The sequence below is a fragment of the Callorhinchus milii genome, unplaced genomic scaffold (assembly GCF_018977255.1).
Source record: "Callorhinchus milii isolate IMCB2004 unplaced genomic scaffold, IMCB_Cmil_1.0 Scaffold12, whole genome shotgun sequence".
NCBI classification, from domain to species: Eukaryota; Metazoa; Chordata; class Chondrichthyes; order Chimaeriformes; family Callorhinchidae; genus Callorhinchus; species Callorhinchus milii.
This window is the reverse complement of record NW_024704753.1, coordinates 2508595-2532136: the sequence shown is the minus strand read 5'-3', so window position 1 is coordinate 2532136 and position 23542 is coordinate 2508595. Positions and strand designations below refer to the sequence as shown.

The window sequence follows — 23542 nt, the reverse complement described above, 5'->3', positions numbered from 1 at the left end:
CAAAGGTTCCAGCGCAAAACAGTCTTTATTACGAGAAATCAGGTTCTGCCTTTAAACCTAACGCAGACGGACAGGATCCTCAGTCTGAAATACTTCCGCACAATGACGCCGTGAACAAAAGGCCCGAGAGCCGTCTGTCGCTGGTTGTTAAGGCAGGTGACTTGGGTCCGTTAGGGTCGGAGCCTCGAACTGGAATGTAGAGCGGTCGTAAAAAAAAAAAAAGGCCTCCGTTCAGCCCTCCCGGGTTGTGGGATCGCCGCTCGTGTCGCTTCCCGCGCGCCAAACATTGCTTGGGCGCTTTGCTTGCGCGGGAAGTACCGCCGCCGTCACTTCCTGCGGTGCAGCGCCAACGCACGCCGGGCGCAGCAGGTCGGGCCGTCCGCGCAGGAGGTCGGGCAGCCGGCGCAGGAAGTGTTCGCAGCGCTGGACCGGGGCAAGTTCAGAAACAGGGTCCGACTGCTACTGCACTGTGTGACGGTCGCCGCAAAAGGAATGGGAGAGGCTGCGTTGGGAGTGACACCCCACCCCACCCACCCACCACCCCCGGTCCGAGGCTGTTACCGGCCGCTCCTCCGGTCTCTCTCCTCACTTTACGCGATCGGGCAGCTGGTCAGCGACACAGCGGAAGCCCAGGTTGGACGCGGAGCTGTCTGGGGTGTTCTGACTGCGAGCCGCACACCGGTACCTGTAACAGTAGGACTGAAAGCAAACCCGGGGAGGTTAGAGGGCGGTAAGTCAATCGTCACCTCAATGATTCAACGATAGCTGGCATTCCCTCGCCTCTACCTTCCGCTCTCCGCTCAAATTCACCAGGTTTAACTTCTAAACCTTGAAGGGGCGACTCAAAGCATAGGATCGTACCGTGAGGTGTAGTGACGGTGTTTTTTGTGGGCGCACAGCAACGTCCCACAAACACTCGCTGGTTGAGCAACCAGATTTGTTATTTTTTTTTATTTAAAGGGATTATTGCCCCCGGAAAGCGATCCGCCAATCGACCAACAACCGGGTTCCTACTTACCGCTGAGGAAACAGAGGCGAGTGGGGGTAAGGAAACTTGACTAAGGTTGCGCTCTGCCCGGGAATCGAACCCAGGTCTTCTCACTTGCGAGGTGAGCGCTCTAACCACTGAGCTACAGGACTCTGCAATTTACAGTATATCTTGTAAAGCGCTTTGAGGAGTTCGACGATGTGATAAGGCTCCGCATCAAATGCAAGGATTAATATTATTACTACTATTGTTACTATTTTGATTACCTTGTGGCACATGTAGGATCCACCTTTCTTCACCTTGTCTTTGCCTGTTGGAACTCCAGTCTGCAGGACGGAATCAAACAAAGATCAGCACCACAAAACCTTTTACTGAAGACACAGCGGAGAAATCAGAGAGACATAGAAACATTCCAGCGCGCAGGAATCTGAGCAGAGAGCTGTTCAACCCATTGGCTCTGTGTCACTGTTGCCTATGTTTCAAAGTCGCCTTTTTTTGTTTTGTCCACAAAAACGTAGTCAATTCACTTCACAGTATACTCTGTGAAGCTCTCTGAGACGTCTCGAAGACGTGATAAGGCGCCGTATCAAATGGAAGGATTACCACTATTTTATTATTGTTTTATTGTGTCAGTCTCACTTCCCAACTCCCTCCCCACACACGCATTTGGTGTTTACCCGATTCCCTTTTGATTGATTCCATTGACGTAGCTTCACTGACCCACTGGTGAGAAAGGATTCCCACATCACAGGCTTGCGAGTCAGGAGATCCCTTCGAACCGCTGCCCCCCCAATTTTTCGACCCCCAATAAAGTCCTGAGACTTTCTTTAAACGGAAGGTAAATCGGGGGCGATGACCAGAGGGGGCAGGACAAAAATGGGTACTTTTGGTGAACAACGATAATATACCAGTGAACGGTGGTGAAAACACTGGTTGAAAATGATAACAGACCGGTGAACAGTAATAACAGACTGGTGAACAATGACAAAACACTGGTGAACACTGACAACTGCTGAACTGGATTATTATGGAGGTCGTATTCAATACTGCAGATAATTAGAGTGCTTGGCTCCTGAGGGCAGGCTCTGTAATGGCAATAACCACTTCAGTGATCTTCCGTATGCATCTTAGACTGCAAATAGCATCATCACCTGGGGATATTAGCTTCAGCTGATACAGCAAAGAGCTGGGTCACTCACCGGCCGACCATTTGCGAGACGCCAAATACGGTGGCAATTTCGGAACCTGGGCCAAATGTTCTGAGACTACGCGACAGTGTTAATGTTCCATATTTGGTTTTTACGTGGAGTTTAATTGTGGTTAGAGTACTCGCAGTAGGCAGAGCGCTCGCCTCGCAAGCGAGAGGACCTGGGTTCGATTCCCCGGGCAGGGCGAAACGTTGGCCAAGTTTCCTTACTCCACCCGCCTCTGTTTGCCCAGCAGTAAGCAGGAACCCGGTTGTTAGTCGATTGGCGGATCGCTTTTCCGGGTCGTAATATTCCCTTCAAAAAATCCCCCCCCCAAAAAAAATTGGTCATTCAATCCACGACAGCAATTGGCTGCTGGGTCAGTTATGCCTCGAAGACTTGATAAGGCGCGATATCAAACGCATCGATTATTATTATTATTACTATGATTAAACACTTAGTGAGCCATTCCCTTAGGCCGACAACCGTATTGCAATGAGGTGGTCTGATAGCTGACAGGTTAATGCAGCTGTTGCTCTCTGCATTTTCTTTGAAATCTCTTTTAATTCACTCTGCTGCGTTCAGCTAATTTGATTTGTGGAAATTAGATGCCGTTTCACGGGGTTTATTATAAATTGCCTGAGCAGATATGAAAAAAAATTCAATTTGGAACCTCCGAACCCAATTTCTTTGTGCGAAGCAGGGCTTCAAAGGAGATGTTACAGACAGGGAAGGGCATTCAATATAAAGTACACTTCTTCTCATCCCCTCGATCTAGGTATTATGCGTGGGGGGAAGCCGATAAAGGTTTTCAAGGGGCTCTGTCAATGGAAACACAGAGAATCATTTCCACTAGTCACTGATTCGTTAACTAAACGGACCCCGGATTTAAGGTAATTCAGCAACAAGGCCAACAATCTTCCCCCTCCCAAATGAAACTGGTCGCTCACTGTTTGTGGCCGTTTGTGGGATGTTGCCGTGCGCAAATTGGCTGTGTTTATTTGGCTGTGTTTGCAGTAAAAATTGGCTGTGTTCCCAGTAAAAATATTAAAAGGTATTGGGAGGGGGGAATGGTGGGGGCTTTGGTCAGTGCTGTGTCTAATCACAAGTGCGGAAACCCATCGCCGTGCTTAAGAGTATCCAAACCAGACTGAGAGTTGCGTATATCCCTAGACGTGGAGATTGGAAAGGAGTGTGGGGGAATGGGAATGAACGCAAAGCGCTGTCGGAACCTGCCCGGGCACTCTGCAACGCCACACGCTTTTGTGTTGCCCACGGCCATTTTCTGGCAATGATCAAGGAAATGTGAAACGTGGAATTTTCAGCTGGTCAGGTCTGAGTACAACAGGCTGCGATATTCTGCTCGACCGGCCAGAGTTTAAGGTGCATTTGCCTTCAGGCCACAGAGAATGTCAGAAAGTTTTACATCCTTGGAAGGTTCACCAGGGATGGAGGGGAGGGGGAGAGGGCGAGGTAAAACGTCAATGCAAGCATTTGGCAGGACGCAATTTTCCCAGGCGCTGAAAGATGGGTTTGCTGAACTCAATGGCTTTCTCTTGTTCCATATTTAAACCAATGCTCTTCTTACCTTGGACGTACAACACTTCAAACACAATTCCTTCTAATCACAAGATCCGTGTGTCGGCCTGGCTCGGTCAGTATAGCACTTTCACCTCTGAGTCGCGAAGGTTACACAAGTGGTTACAAGTGTCAGGACTGGGAACCCATATAATCTATGCCGATGCTCCAATGCAGTGCTGGGGGTGTGCTGCACTGTCGGAGGTGCTGTCGTCGTTCGAATGAGACGTCATTCGGATGAGATTTCAGAAGGACGTGTTAAAGATCCCTCGGCAGTATTTGAAGAGGAGAGAGTTTCTCCCAGGCCTTTTTTGTTAAAATGAATCTAGTGTCCTGACCTGAACCACCCTTCCTGGTAACCCTGCTCCAGCTGTCAATTCTTCCCGGCGTCTGTCCTGAATGCTGCCTTGGTGCCTTCGAAATATGTTTCCGATTTTACTTTCTCAATCCCATTTGAAAATCTTGCATAACTCCCGCTTTGCAATGCGGTTTTCTTGCTCTCACCCAAACTCTCTGAAACCTGTCTGGCCCTTAGGTTCGAGTAAACATATGGTAAATTGCCAGTGCCTGAGAGGCAATCAGTCAGTGACTTCACTGGCTCAACAGACACACTGTTTACTGTTTGCAGTTCCAGCTGAGTCGAAATCTGAGATAGCTAAACTCGTCTCACAGTCCGGGCAAGGGGCTGCGCTAATTACACAGGCCACCGGAATTTCCATCTCACAATTATTCTAATTACACAGAATCCGACAGTTCGCATTGTCTCATTGACACCAGTGCGTTCCTGCTCGAGGGCAGTGAGCAGTACTTGGATTTAGAATTGGCTAAGGAATGTTTTTTGTGTATAAAATTAAAAAAAAACCTTCCTAGCCTCCCCCCCCCCCCCACTCCGCCCTCCGCCCCGCTCCCCGCCAGATAATGGTATTTTGTTATCGATGGTAATTTCATTCTGTTTTTTAAAAAAAGTCAATGTTGTTCAGCCCCAATGACTTTATTTGTTCCAAAGGAATCTTCTGCTTTCTTTTGGAAAGTGAGGTTCAACCACACCGTGTTTAGACCAGGATAATCTTGGATGACAAACTCCTGTGGATTCTGAATCTCTTTCGATAGTCGGCTTTGTAATTCCGACACTCTCTCTGAGACCAAAGGATTGAATCGGTTTCTGCAGCTATTATCTTTCAACGGAAGCTGCAACCTTGTAATTTGCAGCAGTGACCCGGGGTATAGCAGTTTCCAATTGTGCCCTTATTATATAACGTCCTCAAATATAACCCGCGTGTCAAAGCGAGGAATTTTATCATTATTACAGTAATTTATTACCTCTGTTATGATTTTTATTATTGCTAGCATTATTGTTAGTTTTGTATCATTGTTCTAGTTATTGCTATTATGGTTCTTTTTTCATTATTGCAATTGGTTTTTTTTATCATTATTTCTCCTGCTGTGGCTTGTTATTTTTATTATTGTTGACACCCTTATTTAGTCGCTTTACAGTACAGTCGGTGGAGGGCTTTAAGACGTCTCAACGATGTGATAAGGCCCCATATCAAACGCAAGGATTATTATTGTTATTAATATTGATGTGACTCTTATTATTACAGTGTGACAAAAACTGTTGCATTCAATATAGACCCTCACAGCGCTTTACAGGATTTTACTGCAAAGTGGAGCGGGCTGCGTATATTGTGGGAAATCGAGGCAGATGATTTGCGCCCAGCAAAGTCTTGCCCCTGCAAACGGCAACGGGACTGAGTGACAAACAAGGGTTTGTTCCTTTTGTTGTCCTGCGCCTCGCTGTGAGACAAACATCGTCTGTCAGTTTGTAACCTCATTCTACAGCTAACCCTCCCTGGCGTAGAATTAGCTCCAGACAGGTATATTACTTCTCCAACTTATAATGAACCAGCGCCTGGTATGTGGGTCGCTGTGCAACGGTGTGCCCAGCGGGAGAGATTTCTGTGTCAGTGCCTCGATGACAATCAGCTCTCATCTGCCATGAAAGCTGGAAACCCTCCCGTTGGTCTCTTGATTTCAACAGTTCCGTGCGCACTGCACACCGCAGTTAATAATTCAAACTCAATTTACGTCCGTCACTCCGCACGGATTAATGAATCATTTACCACGTTAAGTATGCCTCCAGGGCTGGTGCGATACGTGTCCGAGACGTAGAGTTGTAACTGATGAGATTTTCTCTGGTGTAACACTCCTCAACACTAACTCCTGAGTAAAGACTTTGGGGCGAGAGCAATTTTCCTACGTGTCCCCGAGTGGGGACGGGGGATAATTAGTTGTGGTTCTCTCTCCTTATCACCCATCTGGACAGGGGTGAACACTGGGCGAGGACAGGCTCTGTATACAGAGTCCGGTAGCGTAGTGGTTAGCCCGCTCGCCTCGCAAGCGAGAGGACACGGGTTCAATTCCCAGGCAAAACCTTAAGCAAGTTCCTTACACCACACGCCTCTGTTTACCTCTGTTTAACCCGGTTGTTAGTCGGTGACAGTGTTGTGTGCAATTGGCTGCCACGTTTTGCCCATAAAATACACAGTCAATCGACTTTACAATATATTCTGTGAAGCGCTTATATATCAAGTGCAAGGATTCTAAGTATCGTGAAAGAATATAACAAGACTGGATTTAAGAATTCAATTCCACGGTTAAATGAAGAGACTTAAGATCGCGAGGCTTAAAGAAAAAAACCCAGGAGGTTAAGGTGGAATTTTGGGAGTCTCAGATGTTTTTGTTGTTGTTTTGTTTTCCTTCGATATAGTGTACAGTGGATCAAAACACAGCCTTAAAATGCAGGCGACAATTTTTCAGCTGAATGCATCAGGCATTGAAATGCAAACCAGGGACTGAAAAACTGTCACATCCTTAAAAACGTTCTACAACCTGTAAACGACACCAGGAAAAGCTCTGGCTCCGTTCATCTCGCTCACAGAGATCAGTCAATGAGCAATACTTACAGGGTTCTCTACCTCATCAACTGTGTGGTGTATGTTCCACCAATCCGCAGTCCATTCCCAGGCATTGCCCACCATGTTATGCAGACCGTACCCATTGGGAGGGTAGGCAGTTACCTAGGGGTAGAGGGCAAACAGCAACTGTGGTTAGAGTTCTACGATAATCCTTCTGTTTGATCTTGTCTCTTCGGATGAGACGTTAAACCGAGCGCCCTGTCTGCCTGTTCAGGTGGATGTTTTAAGATCCCAGGGCGCTATTTGAAAATAGAAGGGAGTTCCTGTCCAACAATCCCCCTAAATAAAATTGATCGCTCACTCCACGGCTGTTTGTAGGACATTGATGTGTGCGAATTGGCTGCCGCGTTTCGCCCACAGAATACACAGTCGCTGCACTTTACAGCGTATCCTGTGAAGCGCTTTGAGACAGCTTGACAACATGATAACATGCCGTATCAAATGCAAGGATTGTTATTATTATTATTGCATCTAAACATCTCCAATCGCGTTCGAGTGAAGTGACTCTCGGGGGGGCCAATTAACAGCGAAGGGATTGCTGATCGGGACGGGGGAAGAAACTCTCTTCTCTTTTTGAATAGCGCCATGGGATCTTGACGTCGACCTGAACAGGCACAGGCAGGACCTTGGCTGAATGCGTCGTCTGAAGGCTGGCAACTTTGACAATGCACAGCGCTCGTGGTCTCTGTTTCCAACCCCCACCCAATCTCCCCCCCAGCCCAGCACTAGATTGTGAGTTCTGAGTGGGAGCTTGAACCCACAACCTTCTGACTCAGAAGCAGTAGAGCGAGTGACCGAGCCAGGCTGAGAGGTCGTGCCAGTTTGGTGACAGCAACATAACATGTCCTCCTTCTTTGCCGTTAACACTAATTCGAAGCAACAAGATGACAGGATTCGGAGGCTTCAGGAAAGTTGCCACCGAGGTCATTAGAATAACAGTCGTTCTTCCTTAATGCCCCCCCCCACCCACCCCCGCCAGGAGTCTCCCTGTACATCGCCGGGGATTGTGAAAAAACACGTTGATTTTCAATCATATGAAATCGCTGAATTGAGTATGTATTTCAAGAAAACGTCTAGAGATCTTAAGACTGCAGGATACATCTGCAATAGAAAGTGAGCTGGTGGAGATGTATAGATGGGATTGATAAGGTAAACGCAGAACAAGCTCTCAGATACGCAGGTCAAGAGGGCACAGGTTGGCCAATTTTAGGACAGACACCAGGAAATATTTCTTTTACACAGAGGGTAATTTTTTTTGGTGGGTTCAGCTGGGTGTCTGACACATGCGGAAACCCATCACTGTGCTTATGAGTATCTAAACCAAGCTGAGATTTCCGTGCATCCCACCTAAACATGGAAATCCCAGAGATAAGATTGTTGGAATGGAATCCGCTCTCTCTCCCTGGAGGGACCCATTCCTGCTTACCTAACTCGGGAGAGTATTAGGCTCGGGAGATGAAGGACTTACCGGGGCTGTGCTGTCATATCCATCTTCTGCTGTGTTGTGGTAAGGGAAGTGTCCCTGCCAAATATTCATGTAGTGTTGGTCCTTCGGGAGCAGCTTGTTCCCCCAGGGGAAGAGCCTTCGAGAGAGCATAAGAGGTGACAGCAATGTATTCTGTCATCAGCAATCACTCAATCCTAATCAGCGATGTTTATGTCCCACCACCACTGTCACGTTAAAGGTCCCTGGCGATTTTGACAAGAGCACAGTGGTTTCCTGACCCTCTTAAGTCAATGCGGTAAAACAAACAACAGGAAAGTAGACCACATTGGGAGGGAAGAAAAACCCTGTCGAGTCAATTCGTCTAGTAATTAACTGAGGAAGACAGTAAGTGATTAACCAGTGATTAACGAAGAAACACAGTGAATGTCAGATGTCAGTCCAATTTCGCCCACAAAATATACGGTCAATTCACTTTACCTTATCTTGTGTGAAGCGCTTTGAGACGTCTCGAAGACGTGATAAGGCGCTATAGCAAATACAAGGATTATTATTATTATTTTGCTCTCTATTATCTCTGCAGTTCCGCTTCATCGTAGATGGAAGTGACAGACTCGATTCTTGTTATTAATCATACGAATCCTTATATTTAATACAGTGCTTTACCGAGTCGCTGAAATGCCTCAAAGCATTTTTGCAGGATTTACAGTTAAGGGTTAGTGACTGTGTAGTTTGTAGATTAATAATCTGGAAGCTGTGTTGTTTTGCCCACAAAATACACAGTCAATTCACTGTACAATATATTCTGTGGAGCACTTTGAGACGTCTCAACGATGTGATAAGGTGCTATATCAAATGCAAGGATTATTATTATTATTATTATTATTATTATTATCTTGTCTTGCCTCAGGTATAGCAGAGGCCAATAGAGTTTTTCCTGTTACATTGATAATGTCATTCACAGTCCTCCGCCATTTTAAAGTTTAAGCTTTAAGACACAATTGTCCCAATGACTGAGATGTGGAGTCCTGTAGCTCAGTGGTTAGAGCACTCGCTTTGCAAGCGAGAGACCTGAGTTCAATTCCAGGCAGAGGGCGAAACCTTGGGCAAGTTTCCTTACTCCACACAGAGCCTAATAATAATCCCTCCAAAATAAAAAAACAATAATAAAATTGGTAATTTTCAATCTACGACTGTTTGTGGGACATTGCTGTGCGCAATTGGCTGCCGCGTTCGCCCACAAATATACAGTCAATTCACTTTACAGTCTATTCTGTGAAGCGCTTTGGGACGTCCTCCCGACGTGAAAAGCGCTATATCAAATGCAAGGATTATTATTATTATTAACTGGAATTTTTAGGACTTGATATTTTCTGACAAAATGTGCAACAACTCCGCAAAATACATTCACCGGGTGTGTTTCTCACGAGAGGAACAGCTGTCAATCAGGTAAAATAATCCTTGCATTTGATATAGCACCTTATAACGTCTCCGAGACGTCTCAAAGTGCTTTACAGAATACACTGCAAAGTGTAGTGACTGCACGGTTTGTGGGAGAAACACGGCAGCCGATTGCACACAGCTGCGTCCCACACAGTCGTGAATTAAGTGACCAAACTGTTATTATTGTTGAAGGGATTATTAGCCCCAGGAAAACGATCGCCAATCGACTCACAACCGGGTTCCAGAGGGGTGCGGATTACGGAAACTTGCCAACGTTTTGCCCTGTCCTGCCCAGGAATCGAACCCAGGTCCTCTCGCTTGCTTCGTGGTTACTTTTGATTATTAGATGATTTTTATTGATAATAATGTGATTTCCCCCGTTCCCTCTCTGCCGCCAAATAAATATCACGTGAGCAGGGTTGGGCCCATGTTATAAAAACCCCACAAAGCTCCGTGTTCTATTTTTAAGATATTATTTTCTGATGTATTTTCAAAATAACTCCCTCCCTCCCCCACACAAAATGCAGGTTTTTATCTCTGGATCCCAACCTTGAATCTGAATATTCAAACCCGGGTCGACCTTCAAAGCCAGAGGAGTGCGGAGCAAGCAGGCTCTGCATTTAAGAGCGCCGGACTGCTATGAATTGAGATGAAAAGGAAAGAAACACACACACACACACACACACACACACACAATCGCGGAAACCTGAAATAAGGTGAGAGATTGAAGTGTAAAACAAGCCAGAATTACTGATCCTCGGGACTGGATTAGCACTTGAAAGGGAATGACATTCAAGTAGAATTTTCTATCCAGCTGTTCGAAGAAATGAACGAACACAAGCCCGCTCCTCTAGGGACAAGGGACACGGGACACAAGGGGATAAAACCAGGCTCATTAATCATCTTCAGACAAGAGTCTTCCTGTGCATTTTGAGGAGGAGCAATCACCCATTAATTACCCCACTGGCTTCCTTCAACCCTTCTATTGAAGCCAACTGGAAAGGGTGGGTTAGCGCAAAATAATATGACTAATCCTTCCAATTGATGGGGCGCTCATTCACCTCGTCAAGACGTCTTAAAGCACTTTCACTGTAAAGTGCAGTGACTTGTGATTTTTTTTTAGTCAATTTTACACACAGCGATGTTCCACAAACAGCTGTGAAGTGAATGACCGCTTCTTATCTGGGGAGGGGGGAGGTGGGGGGAGAGGGGGGACTGTTGGCCAGGACACCAGGAAGGAAAAGCTCTCTCCTCCCGAGTGCGAGTTTAGGGGTGGGGTGGGAGGTGGGGTGGGAATCGGTTGGAGCTTTAATTGAGGCAGATTTCGCTGAGACTGAGAAGATCGAGATAGAAACCGAATCAAGGTCAGAAAAACTCTCAGAAAAGTTTTTTTTTTGGAGAGGACGGACGGTGAAAGGTTATGTCACGCTGTTCAAATAGTTGGGGGTAATAGTTCCAAAGAAAAAATAATAATAATAATAATTTGGTGGCTCAATTGATGACTGTTTGTGGGACATTGCTGTACGCAATTGGCTGCTGCGTTTCACCCACAAAACATACAGTGTTTTTGCTTCTGTGAAGCGCTTTGAGACGTCGCAACGACGTGATAAGCACAATGCGCACGGTGCTGTGTCTGTTGGACAGGATGCGCAGTCACACACTATCTCTTATCGTTATAGACCAACAATCAGGGACAAGCCCATTGGAAGCCTTGGCTGGCAAAAAATAAACCCAGAACGATGACAGAAATGGCCTCGGAGCATAAAGCTGCAATTACTAATTTCTACTTTAATAATTCTGCAATTATACTAAGTCCACCAGGAATTTGATAACTAGTTTAGGTCTCTCAGTTCGTCTTAACCCTTCCCTGCCCACCTCGGCCCCCAAATCCCTTTACCCGCAATGGCCTAGAAACTCCAGATTGGCGGACTGAGGCAATGGGGGCGTCCAAATTTTAACAAAATAAATTGGTCACTCAATCCACGGCTGTTCGTGGGGATGCTGCTGTGCGTAATTGGCTGCTGCGTTTCGCCCACAAAATACAACAGTCAATCTACCTCGCAGTATATTGCGCGAAGTGCTTTGAGACCTCTCAACGACTCGATAAACCGCTATCTCGGGTGCAAGGATTATCATTATCATCGATGATAATAAAATGCGCCGTTTCTAACGCCATTCCAAACGGGATCTCTGTGTAGATTAGCGTGCAAGATGGAGGACCTGCGTCAAGCTGACTCTCTGTGACAAGGTCGTGTTTTTCGGCGTTGGTTTTTACACGTCCCAGTGGGGCCGAGTGACACGAGTCAGGTCCCCTGCAGGGATTCGATCATCACACGTCCGGTTCCAATCCGGTTGGCAACACTGCATTTTAGACGCTCCCCACCCCCCAAACGATCGCAAATGTGGCTCTCGACCATATCGCACCCCCCCCCACCCTCCACCCTCCACCCCATCACCCACCTCCCACCCCACTCCCCATCCCTTCCAAATTCCATTGAGTCTTCCGATCGTTTTATAAGATGCCGCAGAATTGTGGGAAACTCCTAAACCCGTTTATCGAAAAGTTCTTTGGGCTTCTCAAAATTTAAGGCTGAATTCCCCGAATTTCCACCTTATCCCATGAAACCCGTTTGAGCCTTCCAAGAATTCAACGAGTTGTAAAAAAAATCCTTCCGTTCGGCCTCCGTTTAAAAACAGCTTCCAAATTTAGACCGGACTGAAGGATTTTCCTACAAGTTCTGCGCCATCATTGAATTCTGATGACAAATGAGTGAGCGTGAGTGAGAGAGAGCGAGAGAGAGTGAGAGAGAGTGAATGAGAGAGTAACAGAGAGTGAGAGAGTGAGAGAATAGCAGTGAGAGAGTGAGAGAGAGTGAGTGTGAATGAGAGTGAGAGAGTGAGTGAGTAACAGAGAGTGAATGAGAGAATAGCAGAGTGAGAGAGTGACAGTGAGAGGGTTGGCACCGCAAGTCTTGCAAATTAATCTGCACCGAGGTGGAAATTTCCGGGCCGGTGACTTCGAGACAGCGCCACTCTGCACGGCCCTGCGCTAGAGCAATGAGTCTCTGTTACCTGTTGTCCAGCCCCCCTCTGCAGGCGTATTCCCACTCCGCCTCCGTAGGCAAACGCTTCCCGGCCCAGGTACAGTAAGACACTGCGTTATTCCAGGAAATGTGCAACACGGGGTGATCCATTCTGTGTGTGAGAGTAAGAGAGAATGTGAGAGTAAGAGAGTGTGAGAGTAACAGAGAGTGTATGTGAGACAGAGTGAGTGTGAGAGAATGTGAGTAAATGAGAGAGTGAGTGAGAGACACAACAACAACCACGACTTGCAGTCGGTGATGGGGAAGGAGAGGGTGGGTGTTCTAGAGGGAGGAGGTCGGATGAGCTAAAGGGTGTTGTTCATCCAGAGACCATCCTTGGGATCTTGTGAGAAAGAGAGTGAGGGAGAGAGTGAGTGAGTGTGACAGCGAAGGAGTGAGAGAGTGGACAGAGTAAGAGGGTTTGGCACCACAAGTCTTGCAAATCAGTCTGCACTGAGGAATCCAGCACTGCCCTCAGGCCATGTGGCAACCAACCAACCTCATCCTCAACACCAGTGGCAGAGAGAGGAGGAGGGGGGGGAAGAGGGCGAAGGGGGAGGGAAATCTCAGCCTGTTTATATTTCTCTCTGGTGTCCTGGCCAACCATCCCCCTGCTAAAATCAGTCATTCGTGTTATGGCTGCTCGTGAGGACTTTGCTGATCGCTTGCAAAATACACAGTCACTCCACTTCACAGTAGAATCCTGTGGAGCTATTGAGACACCGTCCCAACATGAAAGGCGCTGTACCAAATGCAAGGATTATTACACGTACATATATATATTTTGGGAGAGAGAGAGAGGGAGAGAGAGAAGACGGCCCCACAATTGGAATAAACCTGAGGGCCGTTTGATCAAAATCTGTTGTGGGATTTAGCAACAGCAATGGTTGTGGTTCACAGACGGGGAGAGAGAGATGGCTGGGCAGATGGTCAGACCACAAGTAGCAAGGCCATCTCATTCAGCAACGCCAAGAGATTAATAATCAATCAACTGTGGCTTAGTCACAGAGGCTGATTCCACCAGGACACGGGGCAAGCAGTGCTCGTGGATTTATGTGAATAACTTGCACCTTATGATGCCTGGCGCTGTGTGACATCTTCAGCTGCTGGCTCAAGGGAATTGGGACGTTTTGCCAAGGATTGCCTTGATCCCCTTGGTTACAATCTCCGAACCCAACGTTGGACACAAAGCCCCAGATATGGCTTTGCACAGAGCAGAGCGGGGCTGGGACGGAGAGACTGTGAGGGCAGAATCGAGGGGGAATGTTCGAACGAGAGACACCGCAGACACATGCTTGGGAAGTATGTGAGGGTATTGGGGGGTGGAGAAGGAGGGGGGGGGGAGGAAGGGGAAGGAGTGGGGGGGGGGGGGGAGGGGGAAATGGGAGTTGAAAGATCTGCCATTGGCAGGGTAGGCTTGATGAGCCAAATGGTTTCCTATGTTTTTCTCCCAACTGAAATCCTCCAGCGACGTCCACTTCCAGATTGTATTGGAGCACACATGCCATCAAGATGTTGCCAATTCCGCCCCACCCCCTCTAAAACGGGACCAAAGTGATTAAGCTGCTTTAAGCAGAGCAGATGTGGAAAATATACGTTGGGAGGAGAGAGAGAGAAAGAGAGAGAGGAATATGGGAAAGCGAGGGGAGAAAAGAGGGTTGTTAAGTAATTAAATGGGCTGCACACAAAGAAAGATTTGCTTACTATCTTTTTTTATCCGCGGTTTACAGAAACCTCTCATCCGTCCAGAGCGATTTCTTGGCAAACCGGTTGTGCGGTTACTTAACTGGGTTTCACTGCAATCGGAATACCCTCACCGCCTCCCCCTTTCCGCAACCCCTTCCCCACCCTCCCCCTCGCTCCCTCCCCCACACGTAGAACCATAGAATTATACAGCACAGAAGGAGGCCATTCGGCCCATCATGTCTGTGCCGGCTCTTTGGAAAGAGCTAACCAAATCAATCCCACTCCCCCGCGCTCTCTCCCCATAGCCCCGCAAACATGTGCCCTCTAACGGTAGAAAATGTCACTGTGGTGCTCTTATCTGTGCTGGAACCCTCTCAAACCATGCAAGGTACTGGATATTCTTCTGAGTCTGCAAAAGTCACTGAATTGAACAATTTGCCAGTTGCTGATATATTTCCTACCTCAGCCCCTACCCTCCCACCAACCTTCTCACTAACCCTCCTTTCTCTCCCCCTCCCACCACCCCCAGGACTTGTGACACAAGTGACGTGAACGGAGCTATTAAATTGTGACGTCGGGGAATCCTAACATTCCAGCTGTTTAAGCTTGTAATATCCCTAAGCTCAGCGCCTGTCTCCCTACTTCCCGCTGAATGTTCCTCAAGGAACAAGAAAAATCGGATTTAAACACAAACGTTATTATAGTTTAAACCCCGGGGATCAACTTAGATTTTTTCTCCCCCACCCCACCACCATCTATTCCCTCATCAGACTTGTCTTGGCTTTGAAGGCTCGCACAGAGAAGTCTGAGCAGCTACTGTAACTGAGGGGTGGATTGGGGGTGAGGGGAGAGGCTGCTAACACTGGACCAAAACTGCACCCCTAGTAGATTGCTTGTCATTTTTTTTTTTGGTCTGTTTAATAAAGCACATTTGGCCCTGTTTAATAAAGCTATAAATAAACAGTTGCTGTAATCTGATGTAGCACCTTATCACGTTGCGACATCTCAAAGTGCTTCAAGGAGTTTCTGTTCTGCAAAATAAGTGCAGCAACTGTGCATTTTGTAAAGAGAAGCCAGCAGCCAATTTGCAGACAGTAAACGTTCCCACAATTAGCTGTGAAGTGAACGACCAAGTTTTTCCCAGAGGATGGGGGGTGGGGGGGTGGGTGAGGAGACGGCGGGGGGGGGGATGTGAAGGTGAGGAGGGGGGAAATTGTTGGCGGGACACCAATTGAACCAGGCATCAAACACGTGTAACATTTTAAAACGTGATTGAAAAGTAATCCCTGAACTTTCAGATGCAGCGAGACAGTCAGAACAAAAGGACACCGGGGTTTGGAGGTTGCAAAGAGGAACAATTTCAGGACAGACACCAGGAAGTTTTTTTTTTACCCCAGAGAGTGATTAACAACTGGCACAAGGTTGGGTTGTGCCAGGAAAGGTGGTTAAAGGCCAGGACGCTGAGATCCCGTTGAAAAAGAAATCAGCTCGACGCTGTGATGGGAGGATGGTCGGATGGTTATTCTGGAAGGGTGAGACCAAATGGGCCAAAAGGCTTTCTTCATCCAAACCCTAACAGGAGCGACGGGCACTGAAAGTCGACAGCAAGGAACATTCACTGTAGCACTTCATATAAAAAGTGGCCCGATCAGTAAATGGTTTAATGTTCACATTTGGCTCGACTGCCGAATACTTATTGTCTTGTCTCATGCTTTATAGACACTGTCCTTCGACTTTTGCTGGTGTCTGCCGCGGCTGCGAAACTCCACAGGAGGATAACATCCAGACCTTCAAGCTCACGGCAACCATTAATCCCCCCACCACCTCGTCAATTTTCGATGAAAACCACCACCCCCCCCACCACCCAAAGTAGGGTGACCATAATGTGTAAACCAAATCCGGGGACACAGATGTATAAAAAAACATGCAGCTCACCACAATTACTGATGCTGGCAGTTGCTGGAGAAGCGTGATGGATTAATGGCTGCGTTTATGTCTCTGATGAGTGCGTCTGCTTTAGAATGTTATTGTTCTCGCTCAGTTTGTTGCTGAACTCAAGACGGGGAAAATCTGGCCCCGGGGACACAATATTTCATCCGGCTATGAGCCCCGGAACCGGGGGTCGTACAGTAGCCCTAGTTTATGACCCCCCCCCGGCCCCGAGAAGCAAAAACACCGAGGCTCTGGGCCAGCCCTGCTCTGCTGGAGGGACGTATTGTTAGGACTTACCTGTTGGTGATGTTGGAATCAGGGCCTTCGGGGTGTCTCCAAGACGCCCCTTTAACCGGGAGCCACCAGGGGGCCTCAGCGACCTTCAAGAGAGATGAGGGAGACGGGGCTGGAGTCAGTGAACTTCTCCTCATTGAGGGAGAGAATTGGGCACCAACGTACAGCCAACGGTTTAGTAAACGTGGGTAGTAAAAATAGAAAAGCGGATTATTTTCTAGAGGGGGAGAGACGAAGTAGTGTTAGTGTTCAGAGGGATTTGGGTGTCCTTGTACAGCGATCACAGAAGGTTAGTGTGCAGGTACAGCAAGCAACTGGGAAGGCTAATGCCATGTTGGCATTCGTTGCAAAAGGGTGAGAGTACAAGAGTAGGGAAGTCTTGCTGCAGTTGTTTCAGGCCTCGGTGAGATCGCACCTGGAGTATTGTGTGCAGTTTTGGTTTCCTTATTTAAGAAAGGACATACTTAAGAGGGGGTGCAGCGTAGGTTCACTAGGTTGGTTCCTGGGATAAGAGGGTTGACCTATGAGGAGAGGTTGAGTAAACTAGGCCTATATTCTCTAGAATATAGAAGAATTAGAGGTGATCTTATAGAAACCTATAAGATTCTTAAAGGTCTTGACAGGGTAGATGCCGTGAGACTGTTTCCCCTGGTTGGAGAATCTAAAACTAGGGGTCATAGCCTCAAGAATAAGGGTTAGCCTTTTTGAACTGAGTTGAGGCATGTGTGTGGCGTGAGAAAACTTGCCCAAGGTTTCGCCCTGCCGGGAATTGAACCCATGTCTCTCGCTTGCCAGGCGAGTGCTCTAACCACTGAGCATGACATCTCCCCCTAGCCTTCGGCATTCAAGCCCACTCTTACATCACTGAGAAACCGATGACTGTTTAATCAGATTCGGGAGCCTAACTCAGCTGCGTTTTAGTCAGCAACAACAACAACAACTTGCAATTATATAGCAGCCTTCATGCAGGGCAGCGTGTCGGGAGTAACATTGCTGACGCCTGACGCTGAGCCGATGGGGGCCGGGGGGGGGAAAGAGGTGACTGTAAGCTTAATCGAAAGGGAAGGTCTTCAGTCATGATCTAAAAGAGGGGAAGGAGGAGGCAAGGCGGAGAGATTTGGGGAAGAGAGCTCCAGAGCTTCGAGGGGTAGTGGCTGAGGGACAAGCAGGAGGCAGAGGATAACCGGAGTGCCGTCGTTACTTATCACCCGCAAACACGCTGGCCTTAACCCGGACTTCAATGTGTCTCTTCGGGATGCATTGGAACCATAACACTGCCAGGGACCACCGGAACAGCGAGCGGGGTTGTGTAACTGACCCACTCGACAAAGCCTTGAGAGGGAACGTCTCGGACGGGGCCTGACAGAGGTGTGCGCAGTAGTAAAATGGGATTGAAAAAGAAAAACCCAGAGCAGTACGACAGGCTGGTCCAAGCCAGCGGAACAAGAGGACCCGGGTTTAGAGGTTGCGAAGGGGGTCATTTCAGGACAGGCAAAAACCAGGAAGCGTTTCTCTACCGAGAGGGCGACTTTACGAACCGTTACACGGTTCTGCACAATCTTAAAACCTTATGGCGTAAAGGGTGTCGCGGGCTGAAAGATGCACGAGCAAGTGCCGCAGATTGCGATCCATCGGCTCAACATGGGTGCAACAAAGAAGGTCTGTGTTTCAAGTCGTTTAAAGTAATACTGGGCGGAAACCACTTTGGAGAAGCTTTTTGCAGCAGTCTCGTGCACAGTGGCCTTTGTTTTCATTCTCGTTTTATCTCTTTACACTGTGGACTGTATGGTGGGCGGTATTTTGCCTTTTAGTATTTTATTGATTGGATTATTATAACTGGAAAATGAATATTGAGATATATGTAATATATATATATTAATATGCTGTTACGTTGATATGCTGTTACTGTAATAACAGTAACTTGCATATTTATACTTCACACAGAGTAACATCTCGGAGCGTCTTACAACTGCAGGAACGGATGCTAAATTGAGCGAGGGAGTGTCAAAGAGGAATTTTTTTAAGACGGGCCTCTTCAAGTCCGACGGAGCGAGAGGGGGTAGGGCCGAGACGGAGACAGAGAGGTGGAGACAGGGAGAGAGGGAAGTCGAGAAGGTTAGGGGGTGTAGATTGGAAAGCAGGAAATAGGAAATCTGGGCTGGAGAGGAGAGGTGAAAGTTACTTCGGCTTCACAATTGCCACTGGACCTTTGAATGGGATAATTCCGAGTTTGGGATAATTAGAATCGTATTAAATGTGAGGCCTACAGAAAGGAAAAGAGAGAGAGAGAGAGAGAGAGAGAGAGTGAGGAAAGAAAGAGAGAGGGGGGCTGATGCAAGCAAGAGCCCCGTTAATAAGTTGTGAAGATATTAAACCCAGGATATATGGAGAGAAAGATATTAATAGCCAGCGGTGTGTTTTTTTTCAGAACTAGGGCACATACAGAAAGAGAGTGATAGCAAGCGAGGGAGAAAGAAAGAGACATGACTGTATTAATAGTCATTTTACAGGTTGTTAATATTGGAAAAGTGGGGCAGTGAGGGAGGGACGGAGGGAGGGAGGGAGGGAGGGGACCAGCAAGAGAGGAAGGGAGAGGCACAAATTGCAATTAATACTGTTTATTAAGCGTTAGTGATTTTGAAACTAGGGCGTAATTGGGCGTGGGAACAGCAAAGGACATTATACGTACGTGCAGGTGGCCAAATCGCCAGTTAATAACGGTGCACATCGGGTGAGAAAGTCACAGCCAGTTGAGGCTCAGAATGCAGAACCCACTGAAAACCCAACTGGCTCACGAAAGGGAACCCGTTACACACCGCAATCCAGCGATCTCCTCGGCCCCCGAACCCTGAACATCCCCAATAATAATCCGCCCGTACGATATCGCGCCCTGCGTGCGGGGCGCTGTGTCAATGCGAGTTTTTGCTGCTGCTGCCTCCGGTTTTGTCGCAAAGCGGGACGTGGAAACACCTCAAAGCACTTCGGAGGATTTCGCTCTAAAGTGTAGTGACTGTGGATTTTTTCTGTAGGCGAACGAAGCACGCGCACAGCAACGCTCCACACGCAGCCGCGCAGTGAAAACGGGCGGTTTTTCCAAAAATCTGGAGCAATGTCGCGAGACACTTCAGAGTGAAATCGGGAAGCATTTTTTCCACTCAAAGGGTGGTGGAAATCTGGGACTCTCTCCCCCAAAAGGTCGTGGACGCTGGATCCATCCACACCTTCAGGAAAGAGGTTGACAGTTTTTTTGGGTTGGTCGGTCGGGGTGTTAAGGGATACGGGGAAAAAGCGGGAAATTGGATTTGAAATTCTATTAAAGATATAGATCAGCCGTGATCTAATTAAATGGCGGAACAGGCTCGACGGGCTGAATGGCCTACTCCTGTTCCTGTGTTCCTATGTGTTATGAGATTATTCAAAACTCTGCCGCCCGCATTCTCACCCGCACCAAACTCCGCTCCCCGATTACCCCAGTCCTGCCCAGACTGCATTGGCTGCCTGACCCAGAGAGGATCGACTTCAAGATCCTCACCCTTGTCTTCAAGTCCCTCCACTCCTCTGCACTCCTCTTTGACCTCCTCTCTCCTCGTAACAGTGCCCGTTGCCTTCGTTCCTCCGGGTCTGGCCTCCTCCTCGTCCCCCGAGTCCTCCGCTCCACCCTCGGCGGCCGCGCCTTCAGCCACTACTTCCCGAGGCTCTGGAACTCCCTTCCTCACTCCCTTCGCTTCGCCCCCTCTCTTCCCACTTTCAGATCTCTGCTGAAGACCTTTCCTTTCGACCGCGCCTTTGGTCACCTTCCTCCCCCTCCCCCTGGATCTTTTACTGTGAAGCGCTCTGAGACGCCCTCCGGCGTGGAGGGCGCTATATAAATCCAAGTTGTTGTTGTTGTTGTTGTATGTTTCCTATGTTCCTAACCTCCCTTTACCCTCCACCCAAACAGGCGAGACAGGACCTCGGTTCAATGTCTCATTTGAAGGACGTCACTTCCGACCACACAGGGGCCCTCTCTCCCACCCCAAGTTACCGGATGAAACGATCATCTTGGACTATGGGTTCAATGTCTTCCCCCGACTCAGGACTTGAACCCCCACAACGTCCTGAGCCACCCTCTTGGCTGAAATGAGATGTTTTCCCCCAAAATCAGGGTTACAAAGCGTGAGATTGGAAGTTTGGGTCAGTGCAGCCCGGGGTACTTACCGCCTGTGTAATACCGCTCTTCACCTTCTCGCTGAGCAGCCCCTCAAACACAAAGGAATCACCGAATCTTTCCGCCTGCGAGGGAGACAGAAGCCACAACTCAGCACCATCAATCCTTGTGTTGGATTTAGCGCTTGATCTCACACCGGGAGGGACGTCTCGAAGCGCTTGACCTTCAGCGCTTGACCCGGGAGGCTGAGCCCGGGATGCGGAGAAACCACAAACACAAACGCTGCGTTTACGCGGCGCCCTTCGCGCAGGGCGGTGTCTGGGAACGAGCGGCCAAGGGTGGACGAGGTGGGGCCAGAAAAATACGGTTGAAAGGAATGGTCTTGAGACGGACTTTGGGGACGGAGGGAGGAAGGGAGGGAGGGAGGGAGGGAGGCGGAGAGCCTCTGGCAGAGGGCAGGAGCGTTGAGAGCTCGCCCGCCAAGGGTGGTGATCACTGAGCGAGCTCCTACCTCGGTGACGTGGTTCGTGGCCCGGACAAATCTCTGGAACTCGGTGTTGGAGACTTCGTATTTGTCCATGTGGAAAGCTTTGACGTGCACTTTCCTGGCCGGGCCTTCTCCGTCCTGAGGTACGCCCGGGTCGTCGGTCCCCATGGTAAACACCCCGCCGGGAATGGGCACCATCTTAAACCAGGACACAATCGGGGCGGCGTTAGTCAACAACGTAGCCGGAGTCTCGCCCGCCCACCAAACACACAAGTCGATCCGTTTCGCAACGTATTTACTCTGTGAAGCGCTTTGAGACCTCTCAACGACGGGGTAAAGCCCGAGAACAAATGCGAGGATTATTATTGTCGTTATTATTGTAATTCTCGCATTCTCCTTTCACGTCGGGAGGTCGTCTCAAGGCGCTTCACTGGATCTTTCGTAAAGTGTAGTGACTCTGTGTATTTTCAAGGGAAGTTTGCCCCCCCACACCCCCCCCCCAATCTAAGCAAATAATAACAATAATAATCCTTGATACGAGCAAAAAGCAATCGCCCCAAATAAGTCTCTTCCCGCTCGCTTCTCAACTCACGACTGGACTGTCTGCGGGGGGGGGGGGTGGGGGGTGGGGGGGAGACGCTGGCCGTGCGCGATCGTGCTGCCGTGTTCCGCCTACAAAACACACGGTCACTACGCTTTACGGTACGTTCTGCGAAGCACTTTTGAGACGTCTCGAAGAAGAAGAAGAATAATAGTAATAATAATAACGCGAGGATTATCATCACGAGGGGTACAGAGCCGGCGACAGAGCCCTGCTGAGGGTGAGGCGGAAGGAAGTGAGTTCAGTGCCCTCGCCTCAAACCCACCCGCCCGCCTGACCACCTGCCCGACCACCCGCCCGACCGGCCACCCGCCCGACCGCCCGCGCCAGCCTGTCCGGGAAGCTTGCCCGCCGCCTGCGCGGCTGGGCCAGACCCTAACCCGTTGGTTAGGGCTTTGGCTCGCGGGGTTAACGGGAGCTGCGTGGGGATGATTCCCCCCCCCACCCCCCGCACCCCCCACCAACCCCGCACCCCCCACCCCGCCGCCCTTCCAAGTCCTGCCGAGATGAGCCAGACCCCGGGCTCGTCCCGTCGCCAGCGTTGCCCCCGCCTGGACCGCTCGCCGAAGCCCGGCCGGACCCCCGCCAGCCTTCCGGCCACCTCGGCCGCCGACCGGCCCACCCTGGAATCGTCGTCAAGGGGCTCGCGGCCCGGAAGGGGACAAGGGCCGTCCCTCCGTTCGACCGCCCCCCCCCCAACCACCCCCTCCCCATCTCCTCCCCACCCCCACCGCCGCGGGAGAGCGAGACGTTCATCCGCAGTGCGTCCGGCCGGGGTGACGGAGCTAAGGAGGGGTGGGTGGGTGTGGGTGGGTGGGGGAATGGGGGTGGGGAGAGAAGGGGGGGCGAGGGTGAGGGTGGGAGTGAGGTGGGGGGCGATGGTAGAGGGTGAGGGTGGAGGGGGGGGCGATGGTGGAGGGGGAGTGAGGGTGGGGGGGGAGTGAGGTGGGGGGCGATGGTGGAGGGTGAGGGTGGAGGGTGGGGGGCGATGGTGGAGGGGGGAGTGAGGTGGGGGGCGATGGTGGAGGGTGAGGGTGGAGGGTGGGGGGCGATGGTGGAGGGGGAGTGAGGGTGGGGGGGGGAGTGAGGTGGGGGGCATGGTGGAGGGGAGTGAGGGTGGGGGGCGAGTGAGGTGGGGGGGGCGATGGTGGAGGGTGGGGGGGGGGGGAGTGAGGGGGGGGGGAGTGAGGGGGGGGGGGAGTGAGGGGGGTGGAGGGGGAGTGAGGGGGGGGGGTGGAGGGGCAGTGAGGGTGTGGGGGGTTACCTGATGTGATGGGCGGGGGGGCAGCTCCTCGGGTGGACCCAGAGCGTTGGCCTTCTCGGTGTATTTGGCGGCTGCCGCTCGGGGGGGCGCCGGGACCCCACCATCATCATCACCACCACCACCACCATCATCATCATCATCATCAGGAGGAGGAGGAGGAGGTTCGGGGCGACTGATGGAGCCGCAGCCACAGCCACCGGTAGCCCCAGAGGAGGGGGAGGCCGGGGGGGGGGCCCGGGCTGGGGGGGGAGGCCTGGGGTCCCGGGGGGGGGCCTGGGGTGGGCCCGGAGCCGCGGTGGGGATGACGGCGCAGAGCAAAGCGATCGCGGCGCAGCAGTAATAGCGAGAGGCCGAGTGCCGGGGGGGGTCCCGGGGGTCCCGGGGGGAGGGGAAGGGGGGGGGACGGGCTCTCCCCGCCGCACACCAGCCCCAG

The 23542-nt window shown here is 50.0% G+C and overlaps 1 protein-coding gene across 1 annotated transcript; it reads right to left on the bottom strand.

Annotated features, from left to right (window-relative positions):
- Positions 1 to 584: 584 nt before the first annotated feature.
- sumf1 (sulfatase modifying factor 1) lies at positions 585 to 23236 on the bottom strand. Its single transcript, XM_042339630.1, has 9 exons — positions 23110 to 23236; positions 21269 to 21442; positions 20808 to 20882; positions 16614 to 16696; positions 12688 to 12810; positions 8197 to 8311; positions 6717 to 6830; positions 1255 to 1314; positions 585 to 699 (listed from the first exon to the last, which is right to left on the bottom strand). The coding sequence occupies exons 2-9, from the start codon at positions 21440 to 21442 to the stop codon at positions 586 to 588; spliced, it is 858 nt and encodes a 285-aa protein (XP_042195564.1). The 5' UTR covers positions 23110 to 23236; the 3' UTR covers position 585.
- Between the last annotated feature and the right edge of the window lie 306 nt (positions 23237 to 23542).

Coding starts and splice junctions, on each gene's coding strand:
- sumf1 (XM_042339630.1), bottom strand. CDS start 21,442: ATGGTGCCCATTCCCGGCGGGGTGTTTACCATGGGGACCGACGACCCG. Junction 12,811..16,613: donor GATTCCAACATCACCAACAG/GTAAGTCCTAAC, acceptor TCTCACACACAG/AATGGATCACCCCGTGTTGC. Junction 8,312..12,687: donor AGAGGGGGGCTGGACAACAG/GTAACAGAGACT, acceptor GCTCTCTCGAAG/GCTCTTCCCCTGGGGGAACA.